Source organism: Magnolia sinica, chromosome 5, assembly GCF_029962835.1.
Source record: "Magnolia sinica isolate HGM2019 chromosome 5, MsV1, whole genome shotgun sequence".
NCBI lineage: Eukaryota > Viridiplantae > Streptophyta > Magnoliopsida > Magnoliales > Magnoliaceae > Magnolia > Magnolia sinica.
This window is the reverse complement of record NC_080577.1, coordinates 28,095,142-28,114,159: the sequence shown is the minus strand read 5'-3', so window position 1 is coordinate 28,114,159 and position 19,018 is coordinate 28,095,142. Positions and strand designations below refer to the sequence as shown.

Sequence of the window (19,018 nt, the reverse complement as noted above, 5' to 3'; positions counted from 1 at the left end):
TCTAAAAAAATAAATAGAATAGGGTGCAGATTAGTTAGAGCAGCGCATTGAGGAAGAGGGAGTTAAATAAGCCGAACCCTGTGGTGATAAAGCTCTTGCCCTAGTTGGCTTGCTTTCAAGTTTTTTAAGAGGTGGTGAAAGGGGACTTGATGGCATTTGTATCCGAATTCCATAGCAGAGGGGGTTTATCCAAAGTGTTGGGGGCTTCTTTTATTACCCTCATCCCTGAGAAAGGAACGGATGCATTGAGGAAGTTTAGACCTAGCATAATTAGGGGCCATACAAAATTTTGGCAAAAAATTTAGCAGCGAGATTGATGAGGGTGGGGTCATTTTCAGATCACATGGGCTTTTCTTCCTGGAAGACAGATTGTTAATGGAGCTCTTATTATGTGTAGGTGCTTCGAGTCGAGATGGAGGGTAAGTCGGTATAATTTGCAAGCTAAATATGGAGAAAGCTCATAACCACATAACTGTGAACTTTCTTCAGTTTCTGACGCAAAAGATGGGATTTGGGGTTTGGTGGAGAGGGTAGTTGGTCAAGTGTTCCCCCTACTCAATATTCTATTCAAATTAATGGGCCCATTCTTTCCTTGGATCTAGAGGCATTTGCCAGAGTGAGCTTCATTCCCTTTCCTATTCATAATGATTGCCAAAGCCTTAAGCTGAATGATTAACAAGGCACCATCAATAAGCCGTTTTAATGTTGTCAGAGGGAGGTTGAATGTTTCTTATCTCCAGTTTGGGAATGATGTGCACCTCTTTTGTCAGGCCAAGGTTGTGCTGGTGACTCATTTGAAGAGGGTCATGCTGTTTCTAGTTTCAAAGAAACGAAATCATTATATTTAAGCATCGATGTTGCTGCAAATTGCCTGGAAACTGTCTGAAATTAAGGTCAGACCTCTCCCATTGACTTCCTGTTTTTCATGATTCCCCTGTGGATTTTGTTGGAGGATGGGATTGTGTATGCTGCACCCGTTGGATACAACTTTAGTTCACTACCATCATGCTTCTATCTGAAACTCCAAAAATCTGATTTTGTTCACGGTAATATAGGATGTGTATGGTATTTATGTCACTGAATTTGATCTTTCAGGTTCAAGTGCATAGATTTAGATGGAAACGGCGTACTCACACCCAATGAAATGCAGTTCTTTTATGAGGAGCAGTTGCATCGCATGGAGTGCATGGCCCAGGAACCTGTGCTCTTTGAGGACATTCTATGCCAGATGGTGGACATGATTGGACCAGAGGTCATCATATTTCTACTCACTAACTTTCTGATAATTATTTCTTCCATTCTAGCCAGAGATGACTGAACCACCCATGACATTTTAAGTTTGCTTGCAGAGAGAGAGCCATTTAACTCTACGTGACTTTAAAAGCTGCAAACTTTCAGGAAATGTTTTCAATATCCTTTTTAATTTGAATAAGTTCGTGGCCTTTGAAACTCGTGATCCATTTCTTATTCGCCAGGTAACTGCAACATTTTGCATTTTCCACATGCCTTCACTCTTAGTAGCTAACCTGGAAGATGCATGTATTAGAGAAGTGTTACTGCTGGCCTAATTTATGCTTTCAATGGTCCAATCAGGAGAGGGAAGATCCTACTTTGACAGAGTGGGACCGATTTGCTCACAGAGAATATATTAGACTTTCGATGGAAGAAGATGGTGAAGATGCTTCCAATGGAAGTGCAGAAGTTTGGGATGAATCGCTTGAGGCTCCCTTCTGATTCCAATCCGGGTAAACTTTTGGCTCCTGTTATTTTGTCTCGGGCTTTGCTGGCCAGTGCTTTATTGTCGTGCTCTGTTGTTGCATTTGGGACTATTTATGCAGATCCTTAAGTTTTAAGAGTGTTGGTTTTCACATCACCATTTTTTAAGAATCACTCGAGTAATGAAGGGAAATGGGAATACACACACACACACACATACAATTTATGACATTTAAGTTGCATCTCAGATTTCACATCGAAAGGGAAGAAAATATCAGCTGTTTTCTTCTACGAAGTGAGTCCATTACCCATGGAAAAAGAAAGAACTCTTAGCTGATTCCAAATTATAATTCCTTTTCCAACAAAAAAAATTATAATTCCATTTCATGGGTTGGGTAATGTACCCTTTTTTCTGTCTTATCCAAATGAATTGCATATTGGATTCTCCTTCATTTCTGTTTTTCATTTAATGGGGTTTTGCTTTCAGGTGCGTAGAAGAAAGCTTTGGATGCTTACTCAAGGCTAGGCATTGAAAGCAGCGGCATTCAACGTGGCTAAACACTTAATGGACAGACTTTGAAGCAACAGGGAACCTCATTCACAACAAGATCTCGAGCTTTGCATGCAAAATCCAGCTGGGGTGGTCTATTTTTACAGAGATGCAAGCTCCTGGCCTTTTTTGTGCAAATGAATTTAAGCAGCGTTCTGGGTTTCCGAAGTGAAAATTCATCTTCAAAAAAATGGTGGATGTCCCTCAGGAAGTAGGCTGACCTGTGCTAAATCATCCGCTCGAACCAGGTAATGTAGTCCGAGAATATTAGCCAATTTTTTTCCCTTTATGAAAATCAGCTCCATGTTTGGTTGCTTTCTCTCTCTTCTTTCTCTTGTCCTCGATGGCAATTTGTGGAAGTACAGGCAGGTGTATTTGTCATTTAACTTTTTACAGGCTCATGCTTTTCCAGCCTGGGGTGGTATGTTTGTCTTATCTGCTGGTTTGGCTACACAGTTACATCTTATTCTGTTAATTGGATTTTATTGGGGATAGGAGAACGCATTTCAATCAGATGTGGTTCATTTTTTGTTCTTTAATAGCAGCATGTCTCTTGTTTTCTGAGAAACGGTGTCTAAATTTTGGTGATATCTGGCGTCACTGTGCCAAAGATAGGCTGGGCCTTCTGATATGGGTGCCCCATTAGCATAATGTTGCTGAGTTGATTATGGATTCATCCATTGTCATGATAGCTTCTTTTATTTTCTTTAATTTTTTTCAACTACTGGTGATGTTGGGCGTTGCATCAGCTGTTCCCCAACTGGAAAGCAGTGAGTCTTTAGCCAAAAAAATTGTGCAAGACAAAAAAAAAAGAAAAAAAAAAGAAAAAAGAAAGAGAGAGAGAGAGAGACTGGAATTACTTCAGCATCTCACTGAAGTTAGTGCAACGTTCCTATATATGTATTCAAACCAATACAAATCTTGTCAAACTTTGCAGAAATGTTCGCTTATTCTTTTCTCCCTCTTTATTTCTGTCTTTCCAGAACCTTTACTAATTGTTGTCGGGCATTTTTTTTCCCATCTGGAGTTTTACAGAGTAATCTCTCATGAGCATTTGGTTTTTTTTTTTTTTTGGGGGGGTGGGGGTGGTTTAATACACCCCTATTAGAACTTGCAGCACGACCGGTTATAAAACATCTATGGACTTTGAAATTCATAGAAATGAGATGACAAGGGAAAGGAATCTGCACTGCTTTTTTCATCATCGGATGTACAGGTGTGATTCGAAAGGAATTCTGAAGGACGGGTGGACTAATCTCTGCCAGAATTTGTAATCAGAGGGGCAATTTTGAAAGTCTACGGTTTTTCCTGTTCTCTCATCTTCAACTTGTACACCAAACTTTTTGATGTGGGGTTCAGATCAGTGGTGGTTTGTCCATGGTTGCTACAGCACCAAATGTGGCTGGATGAAGGGTTTAGGGCTCCTGAAGGGTCACAAAGCACTATGCGCAGATAGCTTCGTGCACAAATGACCAGAAATGATCTGAATATTCATCGTATCTTTCCAATGACCAATTATGGCTCTCGTTAGGACTGAGCTGGTACTAGTAGAAGCCTCTAAAAGGGTAAAGGAAAGACCCGAAAGGGCAAGAGATACAAAGAGGATGTGGTGGTAGTAAGAAAATTACTGGATGATCTAGTCTTATGAGGTTCTAGCCCTTCATAGGGTAGATTGGCTGAGCAGGATTCATGTAGCCAAGTTCCTTGTCTTCTACCCTCCCACGACCTGACTGATATCCAATTTCGAGTCCTCAACTACGTTTAGGCAAAAGCCCTTTCTTAAGGGAGCATGGCGTGGAGACGAGGGAGGGCGATCAGGCTGGCCAAGATGCCATGAAATCGTATTAAGGCTTAGAGGATGAGGATGATGATCTTACATGTCCCTTGTGTAAAGGGGAAAGGGACAAGTTCTCATTTTCCGTCCAAGTTTGTATGACTCTGCCATTATTAGATTCTCAACCTACTAACTGTATGGTCCTAAGCATTCAACGTGGCCCACACGGTCCACTTTCAACCGTGACAAAAGTTATTCACTGTGAGAGATTTTGGGGCCATACGGTGCATCCGTGGCTGGATATATAGCAGACCAAGGGCTTGGATTGCTGAACCATGATCCTCTACGAGCATCTTTATTGGATTACGCGATTTTGAAAGAATAACAATCGAGATTAAAAAATGACGGTGGAAGACTTCTAGCGTGCTTTTGGGATATCGAACTGTCTGTAAATCAGGCTACATCCATGGTGGGTCCGTCATTGGGGAGGAAGGTGATCGGGCTGTCCAATCTTGAGGTATTCAAGGTCCAAGATCCAATAGATTAGCGTTTAGGATGGCAGAACTGAGGTGGCTCACCTGTATAGAGTGCAGTCAGCGAGCGAGAGGGTGATGTACTTGACTAGCAGATGTCCTCATGCTCCGTAATGGTCATGCATGCGGGTGAGCTGTACACGTGGAATCTATCATGCTATTCTGATTGTAGACCTTATTTTTAACGGTACAGCTGTAATCTGATTGGTGGGATCACGCTAATTTCGTTGGGACTTTTGATTGCTATTTTTCATTTTAGCCATCCACTTGAGGGCAATTGAGACATTTGGATCATCCAGCCGGATAAAACCAAACTTAGCTGCTAAGTAGTATCTATTGATTATTTTTTTTTTGTTGAAAGGAATATAAAAATGTTTAGGCCCTGTTTGGATGCCACTTTAAAAAGAATAAAAAGAATAAGAAGAATAAGAAGAAGAAAGATTTCATCTTCTTTGAGTTCTCTAATGAATAATTATATACTAGAGATCATATGGTATATGTAAAATTGTAAATAATCCGTTATAAAATATGTATTTTAATCCGAAGCCGTATTGGAAACGAACACGGCAGTTCTATTCGGAACTTAGTTTGTAGATTTGGGCCATGTGTGATCTATCCAAACCATTGATCTGACTGCCCCTATCACAGATGGACCATTCAACTAAATTTTGCAGAACTAGAAGATCCTAGCCATCAAATTTTTAGTTCATCCATTGCATGTGGTTTGTATTTGTATGCCAAAACAACGTGAAGTTAAGAGTTGAATATTCCAGGAATGGATAAAGCCATCCATGGGCTGCACATCTATGGAGTGGGAACTCTTACCTCTTTTGATCCATACAGAAAAATTTCTAAATTCTAATACATAATTACTGTTAACTACTAAAATGAGAAGAGTTTTTTTTCAAAAAAAAAATTATTATTATTTTTTTAATTCAAGTGTAATGGAAATATTGATGCCCCACCACAATCCCCTTCTATAGGGACATTGCATGCCTGTCTGTCTTAGATGCATGGAGAACATGGATGAGGATTTTATGGAAGATACACACTTGCCATTTTAAACGAGAATAAAAACAGTTCATCTCATATTATTTAAATAATTATTATTTATTATAGATCATTGTTTTTGTAGGGATTAAAAACATAACCACCAACTTATATAAAATAACTTCTCTAATACATAATTACCATTAAATAATATGAAATGAACATTTTTTTTTTTTAGGTGTCATCCAAACAGCTCTGTGGAGGTGCGTTCCAGGCTCGGGCTCCTAATTTCTAAAACCATGGAATCCTAAGACGACGAATCTTGACTTGATACAATTTCGTGAGTTGAGCTGTTTGGGGCCCACCATCACGTGTGTATGCCAACCAACCTGTCCATCAGGCAGATCTAATTATTAGGTGGGATGCCTCAAACTGATCCAATCATCCGGTGGGCCACACTGCAAAGGACAACCGACCATACAAAAGGTCTGAATGGCTCATGGACCCCCCGCCACCCACCAGGAAGATAAGGAAACCCCAAAAATGAGGATGATACAGATACAGTAATTAGGTGGTCCAACCATTTTGAGCTCCATTCCACATTTTCTCCGATGGTGCCCTTACCTATGGATATACCTGGTTGAGGGGAAGGGGCATCACAACTTCATGGTGGGACTGTTCGACTGTCATCCGTACATCACAGGCAGCCTGCTCTGATTAATGACCCCAACCCAGGTTTGGACTCGGCCATCTGTGGCCCAATCGATTTTCGAGCCGGGCCGTCTGTAGCCCATCCTGCTTTGAGATGAGCCTATAGGAGGCCGTGTGTTCGTTCCTGCCTGAGGCATGAGCTTTCTAGGCTGTTCTTATCTGTGGGACGCGGAGTGCGTACTAACTCAGTACCCTATAGCACACTGAGTAAACTCTGTGGGATCCGCTGTTATGTATGTGTCTTATCCACTCTGTTCATCCGTTTTATCAACTCATTTTAAGGTATAACCCAAAATTGAAGTGTATCCAAAGCTCAAGAGCACCACACCACAGAAAAAAGTGGGGATAATGATGTCCACCGTTGAAACCTTTCTGTGGTGTGGTTCACTTGAGCTTTGGATATGCTTCAATTTTCGTATCATGCTCTAAAATGAGATAGAGAAACATATGGACGGCGTGGATAAGACACATCACGTTGGGCCCCACAGAGTTCACTTATCACGCAATCAATCGGACTGATCCACGGAAAACGAGACACGTGTCAGATACCCCGTCCGGCTATCCCTACTGCGAAGATGCAATTCTAAAAAAATTAGGCCGATCTGATCATCAGGTGGGCCAGAACTTGATTATTTTTGGTAGACGTACAAGCTTATTAGCTATAATAGGGTGTAGAAAACTTACACGGAGAGGAGTACATTTGCAAGTGGACTTATTGATAGAGAAATTTACGACTGTTGACACCACCTTTTATCCATTTGATATTCTTGAAACAATACAAACGTAACATACTCACTTAGACCTCCTCGTACGGACGACAAATTCCAGGACGAAAAAACCCCTCCTTTTCACAGAAACGGATCGGCTACTCCGCCTGCAACCGCCAATGGCGGATCGTCGTGGTCTGTGGGCCCCACCATGATTTATGCTTTTCATCCATGCTGTCCATATATTTTTCCGGATCATTTTATGGCATGAGACAAAAAATGAGGTATATCCAAACCTTATGTGTACCACGTTACAGGAAACAATGTTAAATAAGCGTCAACCATTAGAAATCCTCCCCCATCTAAGTTGGGGCCCACTGTGATGTTTGTGAGAAATCCTCCCCGTCTAAGTTCATTCATAGGGTCACAAAGGCCTGGATGAAGAGGAAAAATAAATTTCATAATGATCCAAAACTTCATTAACCCTTCATTAACCCTTGAAAGGGTTTCATGGTAGACGTTCAATTCCCCACTGACTTTTACAGTGTGGTCCACTTGATAGTTATATCTATCTTATTTTTTTTCTCAAGCCTTAATATGAGCTCACCAAATAGATGGACGGTTTGGATATAACACAGACATTATGATGGGACCCACGAAAGCAACCTAGCAAAAAAAAAAAAAAAAAAAGAAGGCACACACGCGGTTTGGTGGCAGTGCCGTGGCTGTCTGGTTTTTAAAAAAAAAAAATTAACAGAGAGAATTTTTTCTCCCCTACATTTTTCTCTAATACATAATTATGTAAATATGTATATATAAGTATATAAAAATATTTTTCTATCTTTTAATTCATTTCGTTGTCTATTTATTAAGCATGTATATCTCTTAAATTAGAATGTTTTTTTTTTCTTTTTTTTTACACGTGCACACACACCCCCATGCACTCACACTAGTGAAATTTCACCACGTATGGATACTCGAACGCTTGACCGAGTGTTGAAACTCCTAAGAGTCTACCACCCGAGTAAGAGTAAGAATCCTAAACTAGCGGGGCAAGCATTAAAATTTGCGGGGCAAGCATGTAAATGGTGGAAATCATTATGCCCATTGTTGGGCCCACTATGGTTTCAATGGTGGAAATCATTATGCCCACTGTTTTCCGTGATATGATCCACTTGATCTTTTGATATGCTTCAATTTGGGGCTAAACCACTAAAATTAGATGGAAAAACGAATGGATATACCTCATTTTTTGTCTCATACCACAAACTAAGAAATCAGCGGGGGAAACATGAAAAGCAACGGTGCAAACTAGAAAATCAGCGGGGGAAATACGAAAATCAGCGGGGGAAACTTGAAAAGCAGCGAGGCAAACTAGAAAATCAGCGAGGGAAACATGAAAAGCAGCGGGGCAAACTAGAAAAACAGCGGGGAAAACATGAAAAGTAGCGGGGCAAACTAGAAAATCAGCGGGGGAAACATGAAAATCAGCGAGAGAAACATGAAAAGCAGCGGGGCAAACTAGAAAATCAACGGGGAAAACATGAAAAGCAGCGGGGCAAACTAGAAAAACAGTAGGGCAAACTGAAATATGAGCAGAGCAAACTAGAAAATCAGCGGGGGAAACATGAAAATTAACAGGAGAAACATGAAAAGCAGCGGGGCAAACTAGAAAATTAGTGGGACAAAACAAAACAATGGGCAAACTAGAATGCTTGACTAATTCATATAAGCGGCAAACTAGAAAATCGGCAAAGCAAACAGTGGAAAATCAGCAGAGGAAACATGAAAAGCAATGGGGCAAACTAAAATATGGGGGAAACATGAAATCGAGCAGGGAAACTAGAAAATCAGGGCAAACTAGAAAATCAAGAGGGCAAGTAATTAATCGAGGCAAACATGAAATTGAGCGGAAAAAACTAGAAATTGAGCAAACTAGGAAATCAAGAGGGCAAACATGAAATGAGCAGGGCAAACTAGAAATCGAAGGAAATTTAAATATTTATTATGTTAAAATCGCGGAAATTAAAAAATCGTGGCAAACTAGAAAATCGGCGAGGCAAACTAGAAATGGAACAAGAACAGGGCAAACTTAATAGATAATTTCATGGCTTGAGCCAATAAATCTAAACGTATCCAATGTTGAAACGGACCACACCAAATGAAATTTTGAATTGAACTTCTAATGTTGATCATTTCTTAGGGGCCACAGAAGTTTTGGATCAAGCTTATAATTGTGTTTTCTATTAATCCATGTCTGTATGATCTTATGAAATGAAATAAATAGGTTTGATAACAAACAAATATCATTATTGGGCCCACTATGGTATTTCAATGGTGGACAATCATTATCCCCACGTTTCCGTGGTATGATCCACTTGATCTTTTGATATGCTTCAATTTGGGGCTAAACCGCTAAAATTAGATGAAAAAATGGATGGACGGTTATAAACCATTCTAAATATAGAAAAAGGGACGCTGATTTTCGATTTGCCCCTTGTTTCATGTGAATTCCCCAGCTTCTGTATGTTTCCTCCTTTATTGCTTATTTGGGCTAAGTAAATTGCCTACAAATCATGAGTTTAACCATTCTCATTGAAAGCTTTTCTAGTTTGCCTCTTTTTTTTTTTTGTCCCCCCGATTTTCTAGTTTGCCCCGCTGCTGTTCATGTTTTCCCTGCTAATTTTCATATTTCTCCTGCTGATTTTCTAGTTTGCCCCGCTCATATTTCAGTTTGCCCCGCTGTTTTTCTAGTTTGCCCCGCTGCTTTTTATGATTCCCCCGCTGATTTTCTAGTTTGCCCTGCTGTTTTTCTAGTTTGCCCCACTCATATTTCAATTTGCCCTGCTGCTTTTCATGTTTCCTCTTCTGATTTTCTAGTTTGCCCCGCTGCTTTTCATGTTTCCCCCGCTGATTTTCTAGTTTGCCCCGCTGCTTTTCATGTTTCCCCCGCTGATTTTCATGTTTCCTCCGCTGATTTTCTAGTTTGCCCCGCTCATATTTCAGTTTGCCCCACTGTTTTTCTAGTTTACCCCGCTGCTTTTCATATTTCCCCCACTGATTTTCTAGTTTACCCCGCTCTTTTTCATGTTTACCCCGCTCTTTTTCATGCTTGCCTCGCTCATTTTCATGTTTGGCCCGCTCTTTTTCATGTTTGCCCCGCTAATTTTCATGCTTGCCCTCTCATTTTCGTGTTTGCCCCGTTGAATTTCATGTTTGCCCTACTCATTTTCATATTTGCATGAAAATCATATATGGTACGTTAAGCAAATCATTCTAGTTTAGATCCTTACTCTTGCTCGGGTGGTAGACTCTTAAGAGTTTCAACACTCGATCAAGCGTTTGAGTATCCATATGTGGTGAAATTCCACTAGTGTGAGTGTGTGGGGGTGTGTAAAATAAAAAATAAAAATCATTCTAATTTAGGAGATATGCTTGTTGAATACATAGACAAAGAAATGAATTAAAAGATAAAAAAATATTTTTATATACTTATATATACATATTTATATAATTATGTATTAGAGAAAAATGTAAGGGAGAAAAAGTTCTCCCAGAAATATTTTTCTATCTTTTAATTCATTTCTTTGTCTATTTATTTTACAAGCATATCTCCTAAACTAGAATGATATACTTAAAGTACCACAAATGATTTTGGGGTAGGAGAAACTAATTTAACCAACCAACCTTGTTATTTTCTAAGATTCCATCGGGTTGATGGTCGAAAATCCATTTCATTCAGTTCATGGTCAATTTCAATCAGTTCGCGGTCAAATTGGAAATTCAGCGGGGCAAACATGAAATTGAGCGAGGCAAACATGAAGTTGAACGAGGCAAACATAGGTCTACGTTTAAAAGGATATGTATCAGCAATCCCATGGATCTTAAAACGTGCCAAGTTGCCCCTCAATGGGCATAAACACTACCAAGAAGACACCACCTCACTCACCAACAACACGGAGGCAAATCCGACTCCTCCACTCTTCGACCTTCTTAAAATCCCACGGGTCGAAGCGACCACTCTCCTTACATACAATATTCCATTTATACAAACCAACCAGCTGCCACACCTTCCCATCCAGCCCTCCCAACTTCTGACAATAGACCATAGTCTGCTGCTATGATCTCACATCCAAGACCCTAAACCAACCTTAGCGACAACACCTCTAAGGGAAGGCCCACCACAACAACACATAGGCAGCATCCACTAGAAGAAGTAATGAAGATAGACTGAAGTAGAGAATCATGAAATTGAGCAGGGGAAACTAGAAAATCAGCGAGGCAAACTAGAAAATCAACGGGACAAACTAGGAAATCAGCAGGGTAAATTAGAAAATCAGCGGGGCAAACTAGAAAATCAGCGAGGCAAACTAGGAAATCAGCAGAGGAAACATGAAAATCACATTGAATGTATGTAGTATATCCACGCCGTCCATCCGTTTTTCTATCTAATTTTAGCGGTTTAGCCCCAAATTAAAGCATATCAAAAGATCGAGTGGATCACACCACAGGAAACAATTTGCATAATGATTTCCACTATTGAAACCATAATGGGCCCAAGAGTGATGTTTGTTTGTTATCAAACCAATTCATAAGATCATACAGACATGGATTAATAGAAAAAACAATTATAAGCTTGATCCAAAACTTCTGTAGCCCTTAAGAAATGATCTACAATAGAAGTTCAATTAAAAATTTCATTTGGTGTGGTCCATTTGAACATTGGATAAGTTTAGATTTATTGGCTCAAGCCATGAAAATATCTGTTAAGTTCGCCCCGCTAATTGTCTAGTTTGCCCCGTTGAATTTCATGTTTGCCCTGCTCAATTTTATGTTTGCCCTGCTGATTTCCTAGTTTGCCTCGCTGATTTTGTAGTTTGCCCCGCTGATTTTCTAGTTTGCCCCGCTGATTTTCTAGTTTGCCTCGCTGATTTCATAGTTTGCCCCGCTGATTTTCTAGTTTGCCCCGTTGATTTTCATGTTTGCCTCTCTGATTTTCTAGTTTGCCCCGCTGATTTTCTAGTTTGCCCTACTGATTTCATAGTTTGCCCCGCTAATTTTCTAGTTTGCCCCGCCAATTTTTTAGTTTGCCCCGCTGATTTTCTAATTTGCCTCGCTGATTTTCTAGTTTGCCCCACTGATTTTATAGTTTCCTCCGCTCAATTTCATGTTTGCCCCTCTGAATTTCTAGTTTGCCCCCCTTAATTTCATGTACGACTGAAAGTTGGGCGGGTTCAACCCGACCGACCTGTGACCGACCCGACATTGGGTTAGGCTCGGGCAGGATATATCAGGTCCGATCTCAAGCTTGGGTTATACAAACACCAACCCGATAAAACTTAGGTTGGGTTTGGGTTGAGGTCTCAGGTTGCCTAACCCAACCCGAACCCAATCAATATATTAGTTACTTATAAATTATAATTGAGTGTGGATTGTATGTGTAGAAGGTACACTAGTGATGTCGGGTCCCATTTGTCCACGTCATTTCCAAGGACTTAAGCTAACAAGATATGTCGGATTTCTCTCTCCCAAATAGACATGTATACACTCGACCAACCTAATCAACCCGTCGAGCCCTCTTGGGTTGGGCTTGGGTTGAGAATTCCTAACCCAAGATTGGGTTGGGTTAGGTCAAGGTTTAGGTATAGGAACCTTGGGTTGGGTTAGGGTTGGGCACCAACCCGAACCAACCGGCCCGACTTTCAGCCCTAATTTCATGTTTGTCCTGCTCAATTTTATGTTTTACCAGCTAAATTTCTAGTTTTCCCCACTCAATTTCATGTTTGCTTCGCTCAATTTCATGTTTGCCTCGCTCAATTTCCAGTTTGACCGCGAAGTGATTGAAATTGACTACGAACTGAATGAAATGGATTTTCGACCATCGACCCAATGAAATCTTGGAAAATAACTAGGTTGGTTGGCTTATTTAGCTTCTCCTACCCCAAAATCATATGTGGTACGTTAAGTAAATCATTCTAGTGTAGGAGATATGCTTGTTAAATAAATAGACAAAGAAATGAATTGAAAGATAGAAAAATATTTTTATATACTTATATATACATATTTACTTAATTATGTATTAGAGAAAAATGTAAGGGAGAAAAAGTTCTCCATGTAAAAAAAAAAAAAAAGTCGGACTGTCGCGGCACTACCGCCGGTTCCGCGGCACTGCCGCTGAACCTGCCACCAAACCGGCGGTAGTGCCGCAGCCTTCCGTGACTCTTTTTTTTTGCGATGTTACTTTTGTAGGTCCCATCATAAGGTCTGTGTTATATCCAAACCGTCCATCTATTTGGCGAGCTTATATTAAAGTTTGAGACGAAAAATAAGATAGATCTAACTATCAAGTGGACCACACTGTAAAAGGCAGTGGGGAATTGAACGTCTACCATTGAAACCCTTTTAGGGGTTACAAAATTTTGGATCATTATGAAATTTGTTTTTCCTCTTCATAAAGACCTTTGTGACCTTATGAATAGATTGGATGGAAAATAAATGTCATGGTGGGCCCTACAAAATTTTTATCCGTGAAAATCAATTTTCCCACTAATCTTTGTGGTGTGGTCAGTTGATCTTTGGATATGATTTTTTTTTTTTTGGGATAATGCTCCGAAATGATCTGGAAATATGGATGAACGTTGTGGATATAATAAATACATAGCTGTGGGGCCATGTAACTTTGATCTCTTTTGAGCCGTTCGTATAACTCGGTTGGAGGCGCTCGTCTTCGAAAGGAAGGCGGGGGTATTTTCGTCCTGAAATTCTGACTCCGTACGAGGAGGTCTAAGTGCGTCTTCTAAGTTTGTATTGCTTCAAAAAAACCACTGGATAAAAGGTGGGGCCACAGTCGTAAATTTCTCCTTATTGATACTCTGTCATGGTGCGATGGTTGATATGCAGGCACTCTGAATTACTTGGCATATTCTAAATCAAATTAAACCGTCCTAATTGCGAGACCTAAAATGCATTGTTCAGTACCTCAAAACCAGATCGACTGAGCAATCCTAGCGTCTGATTAACGGTCACTTGTCCATTGAATACATCTCAACTGCATGTCCAAAAAATGTCCACCAAATATCCAGTTTGACAATGAAATCGGTACACATTTTTGGTTCATGAACCTATCTAAATAGGGGTCTACGTTTTGGACCATTTAACTTATGTTCTTGTACGAGGCTTGTACAAATTCTTCTTAGTGTCTGTGTATCAACTATCACACTCTTCTAGGGTAGCAAAGGTTTTCTCAGTTTAGATTTAAGCTGGAGAAATTTAGGACTGTGGACCCTACCTTTTATCCAGCTGTTTTTATGAGACACTACAAACTTTGTTTTGCAACTTAGACCTGCATGTACGGACAGCGAATTTGAGGACGAAAATACCCCTCCCTTCCTTTCGAAGACGAGCGCTGATGCTCCTCCAACTGAGAGTTGTACGAACGGCTCATAAGAGATCAAAGTTACATGGCCCCACAGCTATGTATTTATTATATCCACAACGTTCATCCATATTTCGAGATCATTTCGGAGCATTATCCAAAAAAAAAAAAAAATCATATCCAAAGATCAACTGGACCACACCACAAAGAGCAGCGGGAAAATTGATTTTCACTGTTAAAAGTTTTGTAGGGTTCACCATGACATTTATTTTCCATCCAATCTATTCATAAGGTCACAAAGGCCTGTATGAAGAGGAAAAACAAATTTCATAATGATCCAAAACTTCTGTAACCCCTAAAAGGGTTTCAATGGTAGACGTTCAATTCCCCACTGCCTTTTACAGTGTGGTCCACTTGATAGTTAGATCTATTTTATTTTTCGTCTCAAGCCTTAATATGAGCTCGCCAAATAGATGGACGGTTTGGATATAACATAGACCTCATGATGGGACCCACAAAAGAAAAACAGCAAAAAAAAAAAAAAAGACTGCGGCAGTCTGGCAGTTTTTTTTTTTTTTTTTTTAATTTACAGGGATAACTTTTTCTCCCTTACCATTTTTCTCTAATACATAATTGTGTAAATATGTATATATAAGTATATAAAAATATTTTTCTATCTTTTAATTCATTTCTTTGTCTATTTATTTAACAAACATATCTCTTAAACTAGAATGGTTTTTTTTTTGTTTAACACACGCACACACACCCCTACACACTCACAGTAGTGAAATTTCACCACCTATGGATACTCAAACGCTTGACCGAGTGTTGAAACTCCTAAGAGTCTACCACTCGAGCAAGAGTAAGGATCCAAACTAGAATGATTTACTTAACGTACCACATATGATTTTGGGGTAGGGGAAGCTAATTTAGCCAACCAACCTAGTTATTTTCCAAGATTTCATTGGGTCGATGGTCGAAAATCTATTTCATTCAGTTCGTGGTCAATTTCAATCACTTCGCGATCAAACAGGAAATTGAGCGGGGCAAACATGAATTTCAACAGGGCAAACATGAAATTGAGAGAGGCAAACATGAATTTCGGCGGGGCAAACATGAAATTGAGCGAGGTAAACATGAATTTCAGCAAGGCAAACATGAAATTGAGCGAGGCAAACATGAATTTCGGCGGGGCAAACATGAAATTGAGCTGGGCAAACTAGAAATTGAGCGGGGCAAACTAGAAATTCAGCGGGGCAAACATGAAATTCAGTGGGGCAAACACAAAATTCAGTGGGGCAAACAAGAAATTGCATAAAAACACCCCGCTCAATTTCATGTTTGCCCAGCTCAATTTTCAGTTTGCCCCACTCAAATTGAGCGGGGCAAACTAGAAATTCAGCGGGGCAAACTGAAAATTCAGCGAGGCAAACTAGAAATTAAGCGAGGCAAACATGAAATTCAGCGGTGCAAACTGAAAATTCAACGGGGCAAACTTGAAATTGAGCGAGGCAACCTAAGGTATTTGGCTTTTAGGGCCTGTTTGGATACCTCGAAATAAGTTACTTTGTATACTACAACAGTAGATAAGTAGCTTATTCGACTTTGCCTTTGAAATGTTCAACAGCTAAGAATTTCATATCGAACTCAATATATCTCGATATATCGACCAATGATCAATAATATCGACTTTGGCTATAAACTGTCTAGCAAGCATCATTGAAAATTGCATAATGTATCAATAGATCGAGAGTGTCTTGATCATATCGAGATTCAATCTTCGATATTATCGAGCTCATTGAAAATTGCATAATGTATCAATAGATCGAGAGTGTCTTGATCATATCGAGATTCAATCTTCGATATATCGAGCTTTGCTCGATAATATCGACTTTGCCTTTGAAATGTTCAGCAGCCAACAATTTCATGTTTCCCCCGCTGAATTTCTAGTTTGCCCCGCTCAATTTCATGTTTGCCCTGCTTAATTTCATGTTCGCCATGCTGAATTTCTAGTTTGCCCTGTTGAATTTCATGTTTGCCCCGCTGAATTTCTAGTTTAACACAGACCTCATGATGGGACCTATAAAAAAAACAGCAAAAAAAAAAAACACAGGCTGCGGTGGCACTACCGCCGATTCGGCGGCAATGAGGTGGCAGTCTGGCAATTTGGTACTACTAGATGAAAACATGTCATACATGGCCAATGATTCCAACATTCTCTAACTTGGGATAATCATGATTTTCTTCAATATACAATGTATTATATGGTCCAGGGTGTCCTTTCAAACCCTTAAGCATGTCTAGCAGTAACCCTAATATCGATTACACCAGTATATATAATTAAAATTAGAAATAGAAACAAATTGCATAAAAACACTCAAAACTGTGTAACCTATCTATCCATTGAGTCAACCGGTCGAAATGCTTTGATCGATCCAAAATTGCATAAAAATACTCAAAAATTTCATGTTTGCCCCGCTCAATTTCACGTTTGCCTCGCTCAATTTTCTATCCATCTCATGCTAGGCTCGCTCGATTTTCAGTTTTCCTCGCTCCCTCTCATGCTAAGCTCACTCTAATTTCAATTTTCCTTGCTCCCTCTCATGCTAGGCTCACTCAATTTTCATTTTCCCTCGCTCAATTTCAGGCTACTTAGATAATATCGATAGTATTTGATCCTCTCTGACGCAATAGATCCTTATTGCATCATAAAAGCATGAATGCTCACTAAGGTACGCATGAAACAATTTTTATGTACTGTAAATTCTTTTCATTTGGCTTGGTGTATCCCTTCTTTCACTTCTAATGAAATTGTTGTCTTTCATTAGATATTGGAGATTGGATTGACAAACATAAACACAATAACCACTGTTCAAAACACATCAATCAAAGTGAACTGTTCTTAAAGACTATCTTGAAATGATGTTTACTTGTCACTAACTTGTGCTGGTGTAAGGTATTTGGCTTTCAGGGCTTATTTGGATGCCCCGAAATAAGTTACTTTGTATACCTACAGTAGTAGATAAGTAGCTTATTCGAGATAAGTAAGTTCGACAAGCTCGGTTTAAAATCAATTATAAGTAATTTTTTTACTTAAAGTTATATAATCACTTCAGCTCGGTAAGCTTGGTTTAAGATACAAGTATCGACATATATCGAGAGTGTCTCGATAATATCGAGATTCAATCTTCGATATATTAAGTGTTGCTCGATAATATCGACTTTGCCTTTGAAATGTTCAGCAGCCAACATTGAAATTTCAATAATTTCTTGATATATCGAGTATGTCCCGATAATATTGACGTTCAAATCTCGATATATCGAGCAATGCTCAATAATATTGAACGATCTCTCGATGTTTGTTCCGCTGAAATTTAAGTTTGCCCTGCTGAATTTAATGTTTGCCCCACTTAATTTCTAGTTTGCCCCGCTGAATTTCTAGTTTACCCCGCTGAATTTCTTATTTGCCTTGCTCAATTTCGTGTTTGCCCCGCTCAACTTTCAGTTTCCCTCGCTGAATTTCAAGTTTGCCCTGCTCAATTTCATGTTTGCCCCGCATAATTTCTTGTTTGCCTCACTAAATTTCAAGTTTGCCCCGCTCAATTTCTAGTTTGCCCCACTGAATTTTTTGTTTGCCCCGCTCAATTTAATGTTTGCTCCTCTGAATTTCATGTTTGCCCCGCTGAATTTCATGTTTGCCTCGCTGAATTTCTAGTTTGCCCTGCTCAATTTCATGTTTGCCCTACTGAATTTCATGTTTTCCCCGCTCAATTTCTAGCTTGCCTAGCTGAATTTCTAGTTTGCCCCGCTCAATTTCATGTTTGCCCCGTTGAATTTCTAGTTTGACCGCGAAGTGATTGAAATTGACCACGAACTGAATGAAATGGATTTTCGACCATCAACCCAATGAAATCTTGAAAAATAACTAGGTTGGTTGGCTAAATTAGCTTCTCTTATCCCAAAATCATATGTGGTACGTTAAGTAAATCATTCTAGTTTAGGAGATATGCTTGTTAAATAAATAGACAAAGAAATAAATTAAAAGATAGAAAAATATTTTTATATACTTATATATACATATTTACATAATTATATATTAGAGAAAAATGTGAGGGAGAAAAAGTTCTCCCTGTAAAACATAAAATAATAATAATAATAATTCTGCCAGATTGCCGCGGCACTGCCGCCGAACCGGCGGTAGTGCCACCGCAGTCTGGCAGAATTTATTTATTTTTTTGCTTTGTTTCTTTTGTGGGTCTCATCATGAGGTCTGTGTTATATCCAAACCGTCCATCTATTTGGCGAGCTCATATTAATGCTTGAGACGAAAAATAAGATAGATCTAACTATCAAGTGGACCACACTGTAAAAGGCAGTGGGGAATTGAACGTCTACCATTGAAACCCTTTTAGGGGTTATAGAAGTTTTGGATCATAACGAAATTTATTTTTCCTCTTCATCCTAGTCTCTGTGACCCTATGAATGAACTTAGATGGGGAGGATTTCTCACAAACATCACAGTGGGCCCCCTAAAAAATTTTAACAGTCGACACTCATTTAACACTGTTTCGTGTAATGTGGTACACTTGAGATTTGGATATATCTCATTTTTTGTCTCATACCATAAAATGATCTGGAAAAATATATGGATGGCATGGATGA

General features: G+C 39.4%; 1 protein-coding gene across 5 annotated transcripts in view; it reads left to right on the top strand.

Annotated features, from left to right (window-relative positions):
* LOC131245857 (serine/threonine protein phosphatase 2A regulatory subunit B''beta-like) overlaps nucleotides 1–2,799 on the top strand; it is a 57,555-nt gene extending 54,756 nt beyond the window's left edge. For all 5 annotated transcript variants that reach the window (XM_058245588.1, XM_058245590.1, XM_058245589.1 and 2 more), the window contains 4 exons: nucleotides 1,096–1,252; nucleotides 1,350–1,475; nucleotides 1,594–1,745; nucleotides 2,204–2,799. In XM_058245588.1, coding sequence (XP_058101571.1) covers nucleotides 1,096–1,252; nucleotides 1,350–1,475; nucleotides 1,594–1,734 — 424 coding nt within the window. In that variant the 3' untranslated portion in view covers nucleotides 1,735–1,745; nucleotides 2,204–2,799. The remainder of the gene's footprint in view (nucleotides 1–1,095; nucleotides 1,253–1,349; nucleotides 1,476–1,593; nucleotides 1,746–2,203) is intronic.
* Nucleotides 2,800–19,018: the final 16,219 nt, after the last annotated feature.